The sequence below is a fragment of the Rhinichthys klamathensis genome, unplaced genomic scaffold (genome assembly GCF_029890125.1).
Source record: "Rhinichthys klamathensis goyatoka isolate OS25496 unplaced genomic scaffold, OSU_Roscu_1.1 h1tg000271l_1, whole genome shotgun sequence".
NCBI classification, from domain to species: Eukaryota; Metazoa; Chordata; class Actinopteri; order Cypriniformes; family Leuciscidae; genus Rhinichthys; species Rhinichthys klamathensis.
In genome coordinates this window covers 761,722-784,070 of record NW_026606791.1, presented here as the reverse complement: position 1 = coordinate 784,070, position 22,349 = coordinate 761,722, and the positions used below count along the sequence as shown (strand labels likewise).

General features: G+C 37.0%; 1 protein-coding gene across 1 annotated transcript in view; it reads left to right on the top strand.

Annotated features, from left to right (window-relative positions):
* LOC130102323 (nuclear GTPase SLIP-GC-like) overlaps nt 1–22,349 on the top strand; it is a 96,149-nt gene that overhangs the window by 57,026 nt on the left and 16,774 nt on the right. The window contains exons 7-8 of the mRNA XM_056268318.1: nt 18,167–18,345; nt 22,077–22,116. Coding sequence (XP_056124293.1) covers nt 18,167–18,345; nt 22,077–22,116 — 219 coding nt within the window. The remainder of the gene's footprint in view (nt 1–18,166; nt 18,346–22,076; nt 22,117–22,349) is intronic.

Sequence of the window (22,349 nt, the reverse complement as noted above, 5' to 3'; positions counted from 1 at the left end):
AAAAAACGTTCGCTCTGTTCTGCTCGCTCGTCGCCATGGACGCGCACCATTATGAATGCCAGTGCAGCCGCATACTTTTTAGTGTCACTTTAAAATTAGTGCAATAACGGGGCCGATTGCTTGAATTGTGAGTTCAATAGTCTATTATTTTTCACGGAAAACACAACAACAAAAGAGTACAAGGATAGATTCGCTGAAATAGGGGCTTTTACATAAAATAGCCTATTCCGTCATCATCTTTTCAGTCAGCTCTTCACTCTCGTGATTAATGAAATTTGACTCCTGTTGCTGATATTTGCTGCAACTTTCGTTCCGCTCACAATTTAGTAAGCAAACACGCTTCAAATGTGTTTTTATTTTATTTTTGTGTATATATATGTGTGTGTATATATATGTGTGTATATATATATATATATATATATATATATATATATATATAGCTTATGTTTCAAATATGAGTTAATTAACAATCGTTGGAAAGAATGATACTTTTAATATCACTAAACCGTCATTAGGTGTCGCCAGGCGACCGTCTTAATGAGCGAGTCATTGATTCATTCGTTCAAACGATTCGTTCGAACGGCTGAGTCATTCATGAATGAGACAGATTATGGATTGGTCGTTGAATCTTTGAGTCAACCGATTCGTTCAAAATGCTGAATCATTCAGTAATGAGAACGCGTTGCTGTGAGATGCGCGATGGTTCTGCTGTGATCTTTGTTTAACTATTTTCGCTGCTGAAACAGAAAAAAAAGTCAATATTGCATCTAAAATGTAAGTGATTTGACGTGTGTGTGTGTGTGTGTGTGTGTGTGTGTGTGTGTGTGTGTGTGTGTGTGATTGTGTCTGTTACAGTGATTGTTTAACCCTTGTTAAAGTTTAGGCCTTGTCTTTTTGGATATATATCTTTTTATATAAAAAAAAATAGCATACAACCCATGTATTTTAAATGTATTGTTTGCTTTAAATTACATTGAGATTTGTATGTTTGGTAATTGAACCTGAATGAATTATAAATGAATGTGCTATATTTCAGATCATATATTTGTTTTCCTTAAAATTTGAACTAACACTAACTTTATTCTCATCTGAATGATAGATTATTTATTTCTGTATAAAATAAAAACACATTTGATTTTTCTTTTTTAATCAATGTAGAATGTGTAACTGAAAAAATAAACAGATTAGGGCTCTGATCGAGGACAATAATGTCAAAAAAAGAATCAGGGCATGTCTCATATCTTTCTAAAATGTAATTATACACCATTTATTTTTATATAAAATTATACAAATATTAGAACTAAAACCATTTTATTCCTTTTTTTCAATTTAAGAATTATTTTTAAGTTTAAAAACAGCCAGAATGGTTGTTTAGTCAAAAATAATAATAATCCAAATCATATATAGTGCTATACTGCCCTCTTGTGTTCAAAATCAGGTAGGCCTATTGAATTTATATATATTTATATATTAGGGATGTTACTATGGGAATATTTTCCCACCGGTTAATCAACGTGTGATTGTGTAAACAAATTGTGTAAACCTCCCGCTGGGGGGTTTAAAAACACTAACTTGAAAGCGAAAGTATAATATGGACGTCCGCACGGACATTGAAATGGTGGCGCTCGAATGAATTCCTATGGAAGTAGAAATTAACTAAACGTTCGCTCTGTTCTGCTCGCTCGTCGCCATGGACGCGCACCATTATGAATGCCAGTGCAGCCGCATACTTCTTAGTGTCACTAAAATTAGTGCAATTTCGGGGGCCGATTGCTTGAATTCTGAGTTCAATAGTCTATTATTTTTCACGGAAAACACAACAATAAAAGAGTACAATGACAGATTCGCTTAAATAGGCGTTTTTACATAAAATAGCCTATTCCGTCATCATCTTTTCAGTCAGCTCTTCACTCTCGTGATTAATGAAATTTGACTCCTGTTGCTGATATTTGCTGCAACTTTCGTTCAGCTCACAATTTAGTAAGAAAACACGTTTCAAATGTGTTTTTATTTTATTTTTGTGTATGTGTGTGTATATGTATGTATATATATAAATATAGCTTATGTTTCAAATATGAGTTAATTAACAATCGTTGGAAAGAATGATACTTTTAAACATAACACTAAACCGTCATTAGGTGTCGCCAGGCGACCGTCTTAATGAGCGAGTCATTGATTCATTCGTTTGAACGACTGAGTCATTCATGAATGAGATAGATGTTTATGGATTGATTGGTCATTGAATCTTTGAGTCAACCGATTCGTTCAAAATGCTGAATCATTCAGTAATGAGAATGCGTTGCTGTGAGATGCGCGATGGTTCTGCTGTGATCTTTGTTTAACTATTTTCGCTGCTGAAACAGAAAAAAAGTCAATATTGCATGTAAAATGTAAGTGATTTGACTTGTGTGTGTGTGTGTGTGTGATTGTGTGTGTGATTGTGTCTGTTACAGTGATAAGAGTTTAACCCTTGTTAAACTTTAGGCCTTGTCTTTTTGGATATATATCTTTTTATATTAAAAAATAGTCATACAACCCATATATTTTAAACGTATTGTTTGCTTTAAATTACATTAAGATTGTATGTTTGGTAATTGAACCTGAATGAATTTTAAATGAATGTGCTATATTTCAGATCATATATTTGTTTTCCTTAAAATTTGAACTAACACTAACTTTATTCTCATCTGGATGATAGATTATTTATTTCTGTATAAAATAAAAACACATTTGATTTTTCTTTTTTAATCAATGTAGAATGTGTAACTGAAAAAATAAACAGATTAGGGCTCTTTTTGATGACAAGAAATGAAAACCAATGCGATATGATGAATGTCCAAAAGATGGCTCCCACAGACTGTTTTTAAATAGGATTGTTTGATATTTTTTGCTTTTAAACTGTGTGTGTGTGTGTGTGTAAGAGATTTTGGTTGGGTGACAGTTGTAGTTTACAGTTTGACAAGAGTTTATAGTTTGACAAAAGCACAATGTTGTGTTTTATTGCGAGTGTACACAAATATAAGTAAACACTTTGCAGTTTGAATAATGTCCTGTATGAACAAAAGGACGGAGTATGTCTTTATGTCTACATTGTTCAATTACGCCACACACACACACACACACACACACACACACACACACACACACACAAACACTATTTTTCTAATCAGATCAGGCAAGTAATATTCTGTCTTGTCTCTTAAAAAAACAATATATATATATGTATATATATATATATATATATATATATATGTGTGTGTGTGTGTGTATATATATAAATATAGCTGCGAGCAGCGATGAAAGGGCCAAAGCCGGCGGCACCGCCACCCCGGTTATAGCGCCACCAACTGGCAGCAGGAAGTCTGTCACTTTCAAAAAGCTTTGAAATCAGCTGATTGCTTCAAACTTCACTACTATGATGTAAACACACGGCAGATGTAGACCTGGATGTAGACCTGACCTTTCAGAAGGTTGCTCTCGCATACTTTGTGGTTGACATGTGCCCTCAATGCACACTTTTGCAGAGCCCACACTGATACAAGCTCTACAGCACACTTCTTTTCGACAGTCAAAGCAGGGTTACGTTTTTGCACGTCGTGCACAATAACCCTAAAGGCACCAGGGTGGCGGTGCCACCGGCTTTATATATATATATATATATATATATATATAAATATAGCTGCGAGCAGCGATGAAGGGCCAAAGCCGGTGGTACCGCCACCCCGGTGCCTTTAGGTAACTAAAGGCACCGGGGTTGCGGTGCCACCGGCTTGGGCCCGTAATCGCTGCTCGCAGCTATATTTTATTATTATTATTCTTATTATTTTTCTGCTACCTTTTGGACACTTTTGGAGGCCTTAACATGCTCAAAAACTCCTGAAACTTTGCACACTGGTCAGAACCCGCGGCCATCAGGGCCGGGCTGAAGATGGTACCCGGGCGTGGCAGGGGGGCTCGACAGCGCCCCCTGGAACGGGGTCCGAAAACATGGTCCATAAATCAAACACGCTTGCATGTAATAATATGAAACTCGGTACACATGTAGATCTCCTCGTTTCATATATACTTCACACTCTTACTTTTTACCCCAGCCCAACAGGAAATCGGCTATTTAGGGTTGTTGGTAAAACACACGCAATGGAATGTGAAATACTCCTCCTAGAGAATTCAAACAAACGGCACGAAACTCGGTCAGCATGAAGTCAAGACATTGAGGATGAAAGTTTGCGAGGGGATTTTTGATATCTCGAACGGTTTGGCCGTGGCGAGGAAACAAAATTATGGCGAGAAACGTGAAACAGGAAGTGTGTCATAACTACTGCATACATTAACTGATCTTGATGAAACTTCACCAGTGTGTTCGTTGTAAGAGCCCGATCACATGGATGTGACTATTGTGAGTCAAAGTTATAGCGCCACCAACTGGCAGAAGGAAGTGTGTCACTTCCTAAATGCTTTGAAATCACCCTCTTATTTTTACCCGATTTGCTTCAAACTTCACTACTATAATGTAAACACACGGCAGATGTAGACCTGTGAATGGATTCTTGATATCTTAGATACTGTTGTCGTGGCAACGCATCAAACTTTAATATTCTTTTTTTATGCTTTTGAGACTCTTAGCATGCCTGAAATTGCTTAAAATTGCATGAAACTCGACAGACACATCTCATTTATTAGCCAGTAGACATGTGCAAAGTTTCAGAAACGGGCGTGTTGAGGGCTCAGTAGCGCCACCTTTTGTCAAAAGTGGGGGGATTAATTTTATCTACAGTAATAAAAATCGGTATGTGTATTGTTCTCCTCCAGCCAGACAAGTTTCTAATTTACACTCAATAGCTCCAACCAACAGGAAGTCAGATATTTTGGTTTGAAAATTGTCATTTTATGTCTCTCTCTCTCTCTGAGCCTACGTCTCTGTGTGTGTGTGTGTCTGTGAGTGTGGGGAGGGGGAGGGGGGCTAGATTAACCATTTGACTGCTGTGTTGTTTGGCCTGCATTAAAAAAGAAAATAAATGTCTTACGCCTTGTATTTTTTAAATAAGTTGTATTAATAAGTAAAGGCATATAACCAGTTGAATTGTAGTGCATTGAAAATAGTTTTATATAATTAGTTTATTAATTAAATTAACTTGGTCCATAAACTTCGTCAGAAAATTTGGTCCATAAATCAAACACACTTGCATGTAATATTATGAAACTCGGTATATAGATCTCATCGGGCCAAACAACTTTAAGCCAGCCCAACAGGAAGTGGGCTATTTTTGTCTTAATGTGGATGTTTTGCAAAACCAGGCTCTACATTTTTACCCACTCCTCTTAAGTGGTTTATTTTATTCCCACCAAACTTTTTCAACATGATGAAAATACATTAAAGAAGCATAATTGTGAATATCTATTGAATATCTCTAATTGTTTTGCTATGGCGAGGGATTAAAATCATGTAAAAAAAAAATAAACACTAAAAGCCTCATATCTTCTAAAAATTTAATTATACACCATTTATTTCTAGATAAAATTATACAAATATCACAACTAAACCCATTTTATTCTTGTTTTCAATTTAAGAGTAATGTACAAGTTTAAAAACAGCCAGGATGCACTATTCAGTTAAAAAAATAAATATATCAAATAATACATAGGGCTATACTGCCCTCTTGTGTTCAAAATCAGGTAGGCCTATTGTATTTAAATATATTAGGTAGCCTATGTGACTCCGAGAATATTTTCTCACCGGTTATTTGACGTGTAAAACGTGTTAAATCGCTAAGTTAAAAGTGAAAGTAAAGTAAGGACGTCCGCACGGACATTTATAGTGGTGGCGCTCACAGTGCGCTCGAATGAATTTCTATGGAAGTAGAAATGAAAAAACATTCGCTCTGTTTTGCTCGCTCGTCGCCATGGACGCGCACCGTTATGAATTCCAGTGCAGCCGCATACTTTTTAGTGTCACTAAAATTAGCGCCATATCGGGGACCGATTGCTTCCGGTTTTCAGGGAAAAGACAACAACAAAAGAGTAAATGACAGATTCGCTTATATAGGCGCTTTTACACAAAATATTCCGTCATAATTTTTCCAGTCAGCTCTTCACTCTCGTGATTAATGAATTTTGACTCCTGTTGCTGATCTTTGCTGCAACTTTCGTTCTGCTCACAATTTAGTAAGCAAATACGTTCAAGTTTTAATTGTAGTGACTAAATGATTTTATTATACACACACCAAATTGACGGTGGGGGGCCATGGTATATTTAAATCTGCCAATTGTAATATCTGCTGGGCACCCCTAGTCTAGTCTTATTAAATGTATGCTTCATCTTTCATTTTTAATTTGTAAATTTGATCAATAAATTCAATTATTTAGAATAATAAGACACTATATGGCTGTTACTCTAGGTAGGGGTGATCAAATTAAATCGTTTACACTGAAAAATAACAATGCATTAAATAATGTGAGATTGTTTTAAATATGAGTTGGAAAGAATGATACTTTTAAACATAACACTAAACCGTCATTAGGTGTCGCCAGGCGACCGTCTTAATGAGTGAGTCATTGATTCATTCGTTCAAATGATTCGTTCGAACGACTGAGTCATTCATGAATGAGACAATACATGTTTATGGATTGGTCATTGAATCTTTGAGTCAATCGATTCGTTCAAAATGCTGAATCATTGTGTCTCTTACAGCGACAAGAGTTTAACCCTTGTTCAAGTTTAAGGCCTTGTCTTTTTGGATATATATCTTTTTTTTAAATTCCAAAATATGCATACAACCCATATATTTTAAATGTATCCTTTGCTTTAAATTAAATTAAGATTGTATGTTTGGTAATTTAACCTGAGATGAATGTGCTATATTTCAGATCAATATATTTGTTTTCCTTAAAATTTGAACTAACACTAACTTTATTCTCATCTGAATTATAAATAACTTATTCCTGTATAAAATAAAAACACATTAGAATTTTCTTTTTTAATCAATGTAGAATGTGTAATTGAAAAATAAACAGATTAGGGCTCTGAGGACAATAAATGAAAATCAATGCGATATGGTGAATGTCCAAAAGATGGCTCCCACAGACTGTTTTAAATGGGGTTGGATAAATATTTTTTGCTTTTAGACAGTGTGTGCGTGTGATTTTAGTTGGGTGACAGTTGTAGGTTACAGTTTGACAAGAGTTTATAGTTTGACAAAAGCACTTTGTTGTGTTTTATTGCGAGTGTACACAAATATAAGTAAACACTTTGCAGTTTGAATGATGTCCTCTATGAACAAAATGACGGAGTATGTTTTTATGTGTAACAGTTCAATCGCACCCGCACCCGCACCCGCACCTCACCCACACACACACACAGACACACAGACACACACACACACACACACACACACACACACACACACACACACACACACACACACACATATTGAAACCTGAGTGAAGTACAAAGCCCATAATGAAGAATAGTTTAGCATCCAAATACATCGCAAATGTTGAAACAGTTTGATTCTAATGAGAGAGTTACGTGAGCCAAACACCACCTACTTTCACTTTCGCTTTCAATTATTTCGGTTATTTCTTAATTATAGTTTTTTTTTATTCTTGTTCTGTTCTGAATATCATTAAATTTAAAGAATTGCTTGTGTAATATTTTGAGTGTATCATCAAAACAGATTAATTCTCTCGGTTTAGTGATTCCCTAGTTATTTTTTTATTGTTTTCATTGTTCTAATCCGGTAAGGCAAGTGATATATATATATATATATATATTTTTTTTTTTTTATATATATATATAATTTATATATATATATATATATATATATATATATATAAATATAGCTGCGAGCAGCGATGAAGGGCCAAAGCCGGCGGCACCGCCACCCCGGTGCCTTTAGGTAACTAAAGGAACCCGGGTTGCGGTGCCACCGGCTTGGGCCCGTAATCGCTGCTCGCAGCTATATTTTTTTTTTTTTTTTTCTCCTCTTTTATTTTTCTTACGACTATTCGGGCACTTTTGGGGCTCTTAACGTGCACGAAAACTCTTGAAACTTTGCACGCGGGTCAGAACCCGCGGCCATCAGGGTCGGGGTGAAGATGGTACCCGGGCGTGGCAGGGGGGCTCGACAGCGCCCCCTGGAACGGGGTCCGAAAACTTGGTCCATAAATCAAACACGCTTGTATGTAAGAATATGAAACTCGGTACACATATAGATCTCATCGGTTCATATATACTTCATGCTCTTACTTTTTACCCCAGCCCAACAGGAAGTCGGCTATTTAGGGTTGTTTGTAAAACGCATGCAATGGAATTTAAAGTACTTCTCCTAGAGAATTCAAAGAAATGCCTCGAAACTCGGTCAGCATGAAGTCAAGACATTGAGGATGAAAAATTGCGAGGGGATTTTTGATATCTCGAACGGTTTGGCCGTGGCGGGGAAACGAAATTATGGCGAGAAACGTGAAACAGGAAGTGTGTTATAACTTCTGCATACATTAACTGATCTTGATGAAACTTCACCAGTGTGTTCGCTGTAAGAGGCCGATCACATGGATGTGACTATTGTGAGTCAAAGTTATAGCGCCACCAACTGGCAGCAGGAAGTGTGTCACTTTCAAAATGCTTCGAAATCACCCTCTTATTTTAACCCAATTTGCTTCAAACTTCATCTGTATAATGTAAACATACGCCAGATGTAGACCTGTGAATGGATTCTTGATATCTTTGATACTGTTGCCGTGGCAACACATCAAACTTTAAAATTCTTTTTTGATGCTTTTGAGACTCTTAGCATGCTTGAAATTGCATGAAACTCGACAGACATGTCACATATATTAGCCAGTAGACATGTGCAAAGTTTCAGGAACGGGCGTGGTGCAGGGACTCAGTAGCGCCACCTTTTGACAAAAGTGAGAGGGTTAGTTTCATAGTTTTACCTGCAATCTTAAAACTCGGTAGGCATATTGTTCAGATCAAGCCGGACAACTTTCTAATTTACAGTTTTTGGTTCCGAACAACAGGAAGTCAGATATTTTGGTTTGAATGGGATGTTTTGGAGTAATCTCTGTCCCTCTCTCTGCATACCTCTGTGTCTGTGGGGGGAGGGGGATGTGTCTGTTTGAGTGACAAAGCTTTTAATTATTGTTGATCAAGGTTTCGGGGGCTTTTGGGGCCCTTAACATCCTCTAAAACTCTTGAAACTTTGCACACGGGTCAGAACCCGTGGCCATCAGGGCCGGACTGAAGCTGGTACCCGGGCGTGGCAGGGCGGACCGACAGCGCCCCCTGGACTGGGATTCGAACACTTGTCCATAAATCAAAGACACTTGCATGTAATAATATGAAACTCGGTACACTTATAGATCTCATTGGGTTAAACAACTTTCGTGCTCTAAGTTTTACGACATCCCAACAGGAAGCCGGCTATCATGGTTTGTTTGGAAACGCATACCCCTGAAATTCTATTTAATTCTCCTTGGGAATTGATCGGATTTCAAGCAAACTCGGTCAGCATGACGTCAAGACATTGATGATGCTAAATTCCGGAGGGATTTTTGATATCTCGAACGGTTTGGCCGTGGCGAGGAAATTAATTTTATGACTAAAAAAGGACACATAAAGTGTGTTATAACTTTGCTCGTTTTACCTACAGTTACAAAACTTGCCACGCATATTGTTCTCATCAAGCCAATCGACTTTCTAATTTAAAGTCATTAGCTCAGAGCAACAGAAAGTCAGATATTGTAGTTTGAATGGATTTCTTGTCCCCCTGCCATTCTGTTTGTGTGTGTGTCTGTGTGGGGAGGGGAGCAGAGGGGAGGGGAGGGAGGGAGGGTTGGTGTCTGTGTTTATGTGTGTGTGTGTGTGTGTGTGGCTGGCTGTATGATTTTTCCTGCATTAAAGGATAAATAAATCTCTAAGTCCTTGTCTTTTCGCATAACAATTTTTGTATTTTTTTTTAAATGACAAAATATGCATCACTCCTCTTAAGTGGTTTATTTTATTCCCACCAAACTTTTTCAACATGATGAAAATACATTAAAGAAGCATAATTGTGAATATCTATTGAATATCTCTAATTGTTTTGCTATGGCGAGGGATTAAAGTCATGTAAAAAAAAAAAAAAAACACTAAAAGCTTCATATCTTCTAAAAATGTAATTATACACCATTTATTTCTAGATAAAATTATACAAATATCAGAACTAAACCCATTTTATTCTTGTTTTCAATTTAAGAATAATGTACAAGTTTAAAAACAGCCAGGATGCACTATTCAGTTAAAAAATAAATATATCAAATAATACATAGGGCTATACTGCCCTCTTGTGTTCAAAATCAGGTAGGCCTGTTGTATTTAAATATAGGTAGCTGCTATGTGACTCCGAGAATTTTTTCTCACCGGTTATTTGACGTGTAACACCGGGGGCTTTTATATCGCTAAGTTAAAAGTGAAAGTAAAGTAAGGACATTTATAGTGGTGGCGCTCGCAGTGCGCTCGAATGAATTTCTATGGAAGTAGAAATGAAAAAACGTTCGCTCTGTTTTGCTCGCTCGTCGCCATGGATGCGCACTGTAATGAATGCCACTGCAGCCGCATACTTTTTAGTGTCACTTTAAAATTAGTGCAATATCGGGGGCCAATTGCTTGAATTGTGAGTTCAATAGTCTATTATTTTTCACGGAAAACACAACAACAAAAGAGTACAATGACAGATTCGCTTAAATAGGCGCTTTTACATAAAATAGCCTATTCCGTCATCATCTTTTCAGTCAGCACTTCACTCTCGTGATTAATGAAATTTATTGCTGATATTTGCTGCAACTTTCGTTCCGCTCACAATTTAGTAAGCAAACACGCTTCAAATGTGTTTTTATTTTATTTTTGTGTATATATATATATGTGTGTGTATATATATATATATAGCTTATGTTTCAAATATGAGTTAATTAACAATCGTTTGAAAGAATGATACTTTTAAACATATCACTAAACCGTCATTAGGTGTCGCCAGGCGACCGTCTTAATGAGCGAGTCATTGATTCATTTGTTCGAACGATTCGTTCGAACGGCTGAGTCATTCATGAATGAGACAGATTATGGATTGGTCATTGAATCTTTGAGTCAACCGATTCGTTCAAAATGCTGAATCATTCAGTAATGAGAACGCGTTGCTGTGAGATGCTCGATGGTTCTGCTGTGATCTTTGTTTAACTATTTTCGCTGCTGAAACAGAAAAAAGTCAATATTGCATCTAAAATGTAAGTGATTTGACTTGTGTGTGTCTGTGTCTGTGTCTGTGTCTGTGTGTGTGTGTGTGTGTGTGTGTGTGTGTATGATTGTGTCTGTTACAGTGATTGTTTAACCCTTGTTAAAGTTTAGGCCTTGTCTTTTTGGATATATATCTTTTTATATAAAAAAAATAGGCATACAACCCATATATTTTAAATGTATTGTTTGCTTTAAATTACATTAAGATTTGTATGTTTGGTAATTGAACCTGAATGAATTTTAAATGAATGTGCTATATTTCAGAGTTTTCCTTAAAATTTGAACTAACTTTATTCTCATCTGAATGATAGACTATTTATTTTTGTATAAAATAAAAAAGAGATTTTGGTTGGGTGACAGTTGTAGTTTACAGTTTGACAAAAGCACAATGTTGTGTTTTATTGCGATTGTACACAAATATAAGTAAACACTTTGCAGTTTGAATAATGTCCTGTATGAACAAAAGGACGGAGTATGTTTTAATGTCTACATTGTTCAATCACGTTTCACACACACACACACACATACACACACACAAACTTTTTTCTAATCAGATCAGGCAAGTAATATTCTGTCTTGGCACACTTGATTTAACTTTCAATCTTGTGTACTTATTTCATGTGTCCATTAAGTCCATGAGACCGTAGGGTGTCTCATTTTTCATTTTAGGTTTCAGAAGGTTGCTCACGCATATGATATGTGCCCTCAATGCACACTTTTGCAGAGCCCACACCAATGCAAGCTCTACAGTACACATCTTCTCAACAGTCAAAGCGGGGTTAAGTTATTGCCCGTCATGCACAGTAACCCTAAAGGCACCAGGGTGGCGGTGCCACCGGCTTGTTTATATATATATATATATATATATATATATATATATATATATATATATATATATATATAAATATAGCTGCGAGCAGCGATGAAGGGCCAAAGCCGGTGGCACCGCCACTCCGGTGCCTTTAGGTAACTAAAGGCACCGGGGTTGCGGTGCCACCGGCTTGGGCCCGTAATCGCTGCTCGCAGCTATATTTAGAATTTGGTTTTAATATTACTTTAGCTCTACGCTTAATCTGACTCCAATTTCAAATGATAATACAAATTTAGATTGTGTTTCTTATTAAAAAATAATCATAAATATTGATTTAGATCTTTGATTATTCTGGGTATCCCATACTTTCAATTATTCGTTCATTAAATGACCCGGCGTCGTGAATGTACACTCACGATCACAAACTATAGTGAAAAACTATTCAGTTCTGAAATAGTCAGAGGATGCAGTGCTATCTATTTTACCCTTAAAGATATCATGACATTTTCACTTTCCGAGGTTTTTTAACATTAATATGAGTTCCCCTTCCACTGGTCCCCCAGTGGCTAGAAATTTAAATCGGTGTAAACCGAGCTTTGGCTATCTTCCTCTGCCTTTGAGAAAATGAAAGCTCAGACAGGCTGATCTATCTCCTCCGTCATACGTCATACGGAGGAGATTCAAGATCAGCCTGTCTGAGCTTTCAAGGTAACCTCCCCTTTCTCTGCTTTGCCCGCCCAGAGAATTTCACACGCCCATGAGAAAATGAGCTAAGTTTTTGAGTTTTTCCTCGAGATATCATGGCTTGCAAACGAGCGAAGCATGACAGTTGATCAGTGTTCGGATGTACAAATGAACACAAAAGTATTTTTTAGTTCCTTCATCCGAGCCTCTGAAGAAAGACTTTTCTCTGGAAATGCGCCGACACAACTTCCCAAAGTTTTGTATGGTCCAAACATTTCACCGTTTCCTCAACTTGGGCCAATACAGAGCTGGCCTCGATGAACGTCTGAAAATAAATCGATCGAGCTACCAAGCAACAATTTCTGATGTGTAGCCTAGCTGTTCAAGTTCAGACAGGTGATCTCTCAAAATAATCGTTCAATACTGTTTATGCATCAGTGCCCGTGACTAAAATATCAACTTCACATCGTTTCTTTTAGTAGGATGAAAATAATCTTATTTAAATTGTGAACAAATTATATACAGAAAGCAGCCAAAGAACAATCTTTCCACACAGCGCGAGTTTATCTGGACAACTCGTTATGAAATCAATGACGCACGGCACGTTACACTGCACAACGAAGCTCTTACTGTATGTACATCATCGTGTTTGCATTGGTGAAACCTTAGAGAGAGTGCAGAAACTGCGTCATCTGCTTGCTCATCACAGCAACATTTTATGTGATGGGAATAGATCTAAATACTTTAAAAACTTATCACGATTCGTTAATCTCGATAGCTGTAATAGTAAAAATGTATAATAGCTGTAGTAAAAGTATTCGAGAGAGTTTCAAGTGTAATATGTAGCTATTGCATATGCAAGCATGTCAGCCAATCACAGCAGTGGCCACGGTTACACTGAATCCCACAGCAGACACGCCCCTTCAAACAGAGCGTTCAAATTGGAGGCTAAAATCAGGCTAGGAAAAATGCCTTTTATTTCTAAATTATGACTATTTTTGATCTAAAAAACATACTAACATTATAAGGGCAACCCAGGAAACATTATAAAATAATAAAATAACCCCATGTCATGGGTCCTTTAAGATGCCGCTCAATGCTGACTCATAACAAAAGGTGTAATTTTTAATAGTAGCAAGATGCAACGTAAGTCAGTGATAGACAGAAATCAGAAGGTCTCCTTAATGATGTGCTCCATGCTCCATTCATTAGTGCCTCCAGTGTGATCTATCCTGGAAGAGATTTGCTGAAACACCAGACTACACATTAATCCATACTAGAAAAATGATTACAGAATAATGCAGAATAAATCAAATATAACATTTTATTTGCCAGGTAAAAATGTATCATGCCAATTACACAGGTAAATGATTAAAAGCCAATTCAGAAAATAAGAAATACATAACATCAATTGCTCAAAGATGACTCTAAGAGTAAGAAATGCATTCCTAAAAAAAACACAATGGTGTGTGAGTGTGTTCCGACGGGAAAACCCTGACACAGCATTGCATGGGGGTTTTCTGGTTATAGGTTCCCAAAGACTGCTCTGCCACTTATATACCCACCAGAACAAAAGGCTCTTGTTTTTTTTTTAGTTGTTTAGGGTCAATTCATGTACCCCAGAGGGTAACACCTGGTTTCGGTGGAGAGGAGAGAATTATCAGATATCTTGAAAAGACACCACCCAAAGAGGAGAACAGGATTCACCTAAGTATTCAATCTTTCTCATAATACCAATGACTGCAATGAAATTAAGGCTACGTCTACATTAATCCAGATACATTTGTAAATGGCATTTTCGTTTAAAAACGCTCTCTGTCCACACTAGCGTTTTCAGGCGTTTTCCGACGTTTCAGTGTGGATGAGAAACTTTTAAATTCACCTTACTGCGCATGCGTGAAACCTCACAAAAGCTCACTGAGATGATACAGATGGAAAAATAAATAATAAAGTTATCGGTCAATTCTTCTAACAGGATAATTTTATTTAGCAAAGTATCTCACCATTTACTGATGCGTCCAGCTCACACTCAGTCACCATATGTTTGGTCTAAAACGCAACTGCTCTCCTGTATTGCCTCAGGACAGCAAATGTGAGTACATTTTCTGTCATCTTTGGACTGTGATATGAAGAGTGAGCAAAGTAAGATATTTTAGCAACAGTGTAAAAGTGAATAGCACATAACAGGCACAATACCGGTAAACATGAATATCTATTGGTACAACATGGATCACATGACTAAACTTAAGTCATCGTTTTCAAATACCTCCGGCTTCACAGTCCACACTACAACGCGAAAACGGTGTTTACAAATTTATCCGCTTTGGAGAGCGTATTCCAAAAGAAACGTTTTCATTGACTTAAAACGCAGTGTGGACGGAAGGCCAAAATATACGTTCAAATGAAAACGTATTAGTGTGGAAATGGCCTAAGACCATTTCACCAATCGCACTGAGACATTTAAAATGATACCATGCAAACATGGAAGGGAAAAACAATAGATTCAAAAGATACATCATATGTGATATGTAGACATTCTCAGTGAACTTTTAGTGACTTGACTTGAATCAGGGGGAAAGGAAGGGAGGAGGGAGAGGGGGATGCAGAGATAAGGAAGGAGACAATTTTGGACAAGACAATGTCCTGTGCTCTTTCTTTGAGATCTTCTGCAGGGTGCATTTTATTGCTTTATTGCAGGGTGAGTTTTATCTCAGCTTCTGGTGGTACCAGGGTATACCGACCAGTCACCATAGAGTGGGCCGTGAGGGTGCATAGCAGGACCGAATTTGGTCCACTGAATGTGAGAATAACTCACCCCACCCGGGTAGGCATGGTTATTATCTGGACCGTAGGCATAGGGAGGTACGATAGTGACCAGAATAAGTTAGCCCTGAGATAATAGTCTAGAGAGAGGATATTATACAGCATGTCTTTTTGAGTCTGACAAAAAGGGGCAAGGAATTGAGAGTTCTAGACGTACTTATGTTTGAGGTTGAAAACACCCAGGGGGGATGCAGCACATATGACCTGAAGTTTGATGAAGTAATTAAAAAAAATGTGAACACGTATAGAAAACATTCAATCAAGTTTAAATTAAATGTATTATTTCTACACACTAAAACAAAAGGAAAATCTGGAGTTGCAAATAGACAAAACAAACTGAAATGGCACATTTCATCTCAGTTCATTGACTAAACAGACCTGAATCATTTACCTTTGTCTTTGAAGCATAGTCTTTAGTTTTTCATCTCCATTTGGCCTAAAGGGCAAATAGAAGGCAAATAGAATGCAAATAGAATGCAAATATAACGCAAACAGAATGCAAATAGAACACACACACACACACACACAATAAATTTAGTACAATATGAAATGTACATTTATAAAAAATTACTTAATTGTCCTAATTAAACTAAGGCCTAATCCTGGCTTAATCTAAGCCCTGTCTGTGAAACCAGGCCTTAAAGTCAGAGCTCAACTTGATAGCTGAATGGACAGCAATGTCTTGCTCTTGTTCCACAGGCATTATCCTGAAAAATACAACACTTTTCCTCAAATTATTATAGTTCTTAAATTTGGCTAAAATTTGAAAACCTAATGTCTATTAAAATTAAAATTAAAAATCTGATTTAGGATTAAGTTAACGGTGTAATAAAATAAATAAATGTAAGCTAAAAAATGTATAATGTTTGATAATGAAACAATGTTGAAGCAAAACATTTTAGAGTCATCACAGGTCTCCCTTTTAGCTGTAAGTTGAATAAAGAATCTCTGCAGTATAACTGGATACAATCTATGAATAATAGATGAAGGCTAAATAATGTTTCTGAAATAAAAAGCAGCATGTTAACAGTGGGGTAATAGGTTGGTAAAAAAATTATGTAGACCATGTGCTTGATCCGAGTGTTTTTTCCCCTCCAGGACTTTCCATCTATCTCACAATGGCTAGACGTCGACGAGGTATGAAAATTTCTCAAAAAAATGTGATTGTGTGTTTGCTTTACAGTCAGTGATAATATAGGAAATATAATGAGTATAATTAATTCTCTCACAGGTACTAAAAGAAAGCGTGATCATGAATTGTCTGACTCGAGCAGAGAGTCACCGCTGACAGGCAAGTAAAATCTGAATCTGTCAACCCTTAATCTGGCACTACTAGAGTAACTAAGGTCTGCCCACATTTTCTTTATTTAATGTGTGCTTTAAATAATCCCCATTGTGATTCTCTTCTTCATTGTGCAGATATGAAGATCATGTTGAAGGCAAAGCAAATCATGAAAAGAGTCACTGATAACTTAGTCCACACAGTCATTATGCACAGAGACATCATGTCAAAGATAAATAAAATGAATAATGTCATCAGGAAGAAAGCAACCATTGGGATTTTTGGAAAAACAGGTGAAGGGAAGAGCTCCCTATTAAGTGTAGTACTGGGGGAAAAGGATCTACTGCCATCTGGTTGTTATGGTGCCTGTACAGCCGTTGTTACTCAGGTGGAAGCCAATCTGACTGACTCCAAATACACAGCAGAGATTGAACTCTTCTCTAAAGAGGTTTCTTCATTTATCTTACCATTTAATGCAATTTTTTAATAATTATGCAAATAAATCAGACTGAGGGAAGAACATAACGCCTTATTTTCTCTATTGTACCTCTGCAGGAGTGGGAGGAAGAGCTCAAAGATCTTTTCACAGTTTTATCAGAGGCGAGGAGTGAGGACTGTGAGGAGGACCAGAATGATGACTTGATCACAGCTGCTGAAGAAAAGATCACTGCACTGTATGGAGCTGATGCAGATAAGAAAACATTAGAAGAGCTCAAGAAAGATGCCAAATTTGCTGAGATTGAAACATTTTTGTCCACCAGTGAGAACCCAAAAACAATCTCAAAAAGTGATGTAAGTTTCTAGGACACTAATTATATCTAAAATTGTAATGTTTCATAAAACAACAACAACAACAACAACAACATAACAACTGTAACAAACAACAACAACAATAATACTACTACTAATAATAACAATAATAATGCATTTTGAATGTGTTTGTCAGTGAAGTTAACATTACTTATTTTCTCAACAGGTCACAGAATTTTCCAATGATGTTGCATGTTACATACTTCACAGTCAGTCCAGTCCTGGTGGCTGGTACTGGCCACTTGTAAAGAGTGTGACAATCAAGATTCCAGGTTGTCACGAACTCCTGGAACACATTGTGCTTGTTGATATCCCTGGGACGGGAGACTGCAATAAGACTAGAAATGATCTGTGGAAATCTGTAAATATATTACCACACTTTAAAATAAAAAATATATATACCAAGTATACATTATATAAACACACAATTATACATTATGCTACTAATGGCAGCATGTCATCTAACTCACTGTTTCAAATCCTGTAGAAACTAACAGAATGCTCTTCTGTGTGGATTGTAAGTGATATCAAGCGAGCAACCACTGACAAAGACCCCTGGGGGATTTTAAAGCACTGCACTGAAGAACTGGGACCAGGAGGAGAATGCAAAAGAATCAACTTTATCTGTACAAAGACAGATGATATCAATCCATCAGCCTATATAAGGTCAGACTTAGAATCTCTTTGGCTGCGTTTACACTTGGCATTAACATGCAACCTATATGCGGATGTTGTCCACATACACATTGAAAAGACAAGTGTAAACGCACTTCTGATTGGAATGTTATCCGATCAGCGTGTCCAGGGGGCTGTTCCATAAATGAAGCTTAGAAAAGCGGGGATTAAACTCCAAAACGGGACTTGAATGAGCCTAACAAATAAGTTGGGGCTAAAGTGGTTCCATAAAAGGTAATTGAAGTTCACGCAATCTCACTTATTTGATCCAGGTTTATCTAGTCTAGATAATTGCGTGTGCACGCGTTTCTGAAGCAGCCCTAGAGGTCGATCGTGCATGGATCAAATCGATCCACCATCAAACAGCGTATATTTTGTGCTGTTTAATGCGTTTGTGACATGTTTCCCCCCCCCTCAGTGCAAACATTAAATTTTACAGTTATATTCTCCATCTGTAAATGTTAGAAAGTCGTGCAAATGTATCCATTTTGCTGCTAATCTTCATATTGAACGAGCGCTGCTGCGCGCATGCGCGCCAAATAGGAGCGCAATAATTCTGACTAAAATATACATTTTGCTTGGAAAATTAATATGCGATATTTTATAACACTAGAAATATCTTCTAATTATAATAATTTCTCTTTAGGATGTTGGATACGTTGCAGTGAACTTCTAGCTCATTACACTCATATATTTTATACTTCTAATTAAAAAAAAAGAAATTGAACAGAAGTAGCCTAACTCAGGGAAGATTTTTTTAAAGAAACTAAATATATAAAGATACAAAATATAGTTTTGGGTATAGGACCTATGCTACTTTATAAAGATGATATATACTTATTTAGAATGCTGAGAATTACAGCTTTTTATGCAATAATTTTTTTGAGAAAGCAAGAATCCCCAGTTTTAAATGAGTGGTTAGATTTAGTTTCTAAAGTACATTATGGAGAGGATAACATTAAATTAAGAACAAATGTATACATTTTGAAAAGATATGTGCAACTCTAAAATCAAAAAATATTCCATAAAATAAAGGAATATATATTGGCCTACATTAACTACATTTTTATGTAACCTTCCCTTTTATTTCTAGTTATTTGTTATTTTATTTATTTACTTATTTAATATTGAATATTTGATATTTAAATAATATTACTTGAATAACTATTAGGAATTATGTGTCATTCATTATAAGAGTTTGATATATGTGAATGTTATATTTTTATTAATATGTATTTATTGTTTTATTTATATGTATGTGTTGGTATTATCACAAAAGAAAAAAAAGTAGAAGGAAAAATAAGGAATATTTATTGGGGGGAAATATGATGTCTTTAAAGGAACTGTCCATTTGTATAATTGTGTTAAATGTGTTTGAATTGAAAGACATAATAAAGTACATTATATATATATATATATATATATATATATATATATATATATATATATATATATATATATATATATATATATATATATATATATATATATATATAAGAGACAGTGTAGAGAAAGAATTCTCTGATAACCGAGGCACTCCTTAATTAAAATGTCTTTATTACAAAAATGGCATGTCCTAAACGGACAACTTTAAAACGCCTTATATATGTGTCTATAATATATTGTCTATATTGTAGCCTTATTTAAGTTGATTTTCTGTATACTGTGTATTTATAAAGTCCAATAATGGTATTAGAGACTGTCAGTGGTAATATCATTGTGTTCTTGTAGGTCAGTGTTGATCTGTGTAACAACTGAGGCTTAGCCTGACAGTTAGCCTGCCCTGGACCAGGCTAGTTTCCCAGCATAAGTTGCCAGGGTCACTGAGTTTGAACTTTTTTAAGTTTGATTTATGAAACCGAATCTACCAAAAATAAGCCTGACTAACCGAAATAAGCCTGGCTTATACTCTAATCTTGGTTTATGGAACAGCCCCCAGGTTCGGAGGTAGTCGAGGACGCATTGTTATCGGATCTCAGTGTAATGTAAACGCAATCCAGCCATTGTGTCTGCATTCGCAGGCAGGCAGGCAGGCAGGGTTAAAGTGTTTAACACTAAAGTCAGTGTTAAAAGTCAGGTAACATTAACACTACGTAACATTGACGAGAACCGACAAGGACTGACCAGAGGGAAACTATACAGATAGGCCTACAAATGAACACTAACGAGGTGAGGACAGGTGACACGGATGATGATGATGATGATGAACAGGTGTGTAATGAGGGAGTGAGTTCAGGTGTGAAGACAAGAGGGATTCTGGGAAGTAGTTAAGACCTAGACAGAATGGTGCAGACAAATGCCCTGTCCCAAATGGAACCCTAAGCACTCGCGGTCTTCCTCTGAGTCCGCACTTTCGCGACGTAACGCCGCTTTGAATGTCGGGAAGAAGTCTGCTGTGGAGTCCGCATCAGCGCGGGCTCGGCAAAAGTGCGCATCAAGGGCGCAAATCGACCGCAGAGGGGGCGCTCGCGAGCACCCTTCTGAGATCTAAAAATGACAAATGGGACACACTGCGGTCTCACGGACTTAACGGACACGCGCACGCGGCAGCCATTGTAAGTCCACAAGACCGAAAGTGCACATGAAGTGTGCCATTTGGGATTGGGCCACACTCATCGGCCCTGTCCCAAATGGCACACTTCATGTGCACTTTCGGTCTTGTGGACTTACAATGGCTGCCGCGTGCGCGTGTCCGTTAAGTCCGTGAGACCGCAGTGTGTCCCATTTGTCATTTTTAGATCTCAGAAGGGTGCTCGCGAGCGCCCCCTCTGCGGTCGATTTGCGCCCTTGATGCGCACTTTTGCCGAGCCCGCGCTGATGCGGACTCCACAGCAGACTTCTTCCCGACATTCAAAGCGGCGTTACGTCGGGAAAGTGCGGACTCAGAGGAAGACCGCGAGTGCTTAGGGTTCCATTTGGGACAGGGCCATAGACACACAGTCAGTCATGAGATCTTAATAAAGAGCTGCACGCATGCTTTGCAGAGGAATAATCGGACTTTTTTAATGTTTTAAATGTTGAATGTGACTTGTTTAACATGATCAACCCAGTTATTTTTGTATGATCAACTCTGGAAGTATTCCTTTGTTAATTTTTTTTTATTTGATCTAAGGCTGGAGATTGCACAGGAAAGTAAAGTGAGTGAGTGAAAGCAATTGGTACATAGTTTAATTGGTATCATCTTTACTCTTAAACTGGTGTCGTGCCACAGACCTAATTTAAATATTATGCAGGAAACAGAAATCCGATCGGTTATCCAGATACAGAGGCTTAATGTAAACAAATGTAAACGAACCATGTCATGATTGGCTAATGATCCGACCTGCTTGATCGGATCACAGTGATTGCATGTTAATGCCAAGTGTAAACGCAGCCTTTGTCATTAAAGGTGCTGTAAGCAATAACATATTATATTTTAAATTTTATGCATAAAATGTTCCTACAATATGTCCAGATATCACTGAAACAGGTATCACTGATAAATTAGTCTCTGTGACAGATACCTTATGTAAATAGCAAAAAATAATCTAAGAGTGGGTCACAATTTGTGCCAACCAGTTTACTTATTCAGGTTTTTTGTATTGCTGACATGCCTTTGGTGATTGGTCTTATTCAGTCTAAGTTGTTGATGGGCATTTGCAAAATGGTTTACATTACATACAGCTCTCTCTTTCATATAAATCTTCTTTCAAAACACTTTGACTTTTAATCTGTCTTTTTAGATGTGAAAGGCTTACCCTAGACCAGAACCAAGAAGACAAGGTTTGGAAAATTTAATTATAGCAGCATATATTTTTTCCTTCTGTTTCCCATTGATATGATGTTATGTTCCCATTGATAAGAATTGCATTAAAGGGATGGTTCGGAGTAATTTCAACCTTGGGTCCTTTGCACCATGACCTCGAGCAAAACACCCGCCCAGAAGCTTTTTCCCCTTGTTTGAACATTATTAAAGTTAGAGGTTATTTAGAGATATCAGCCGAATGGCTTAGTGC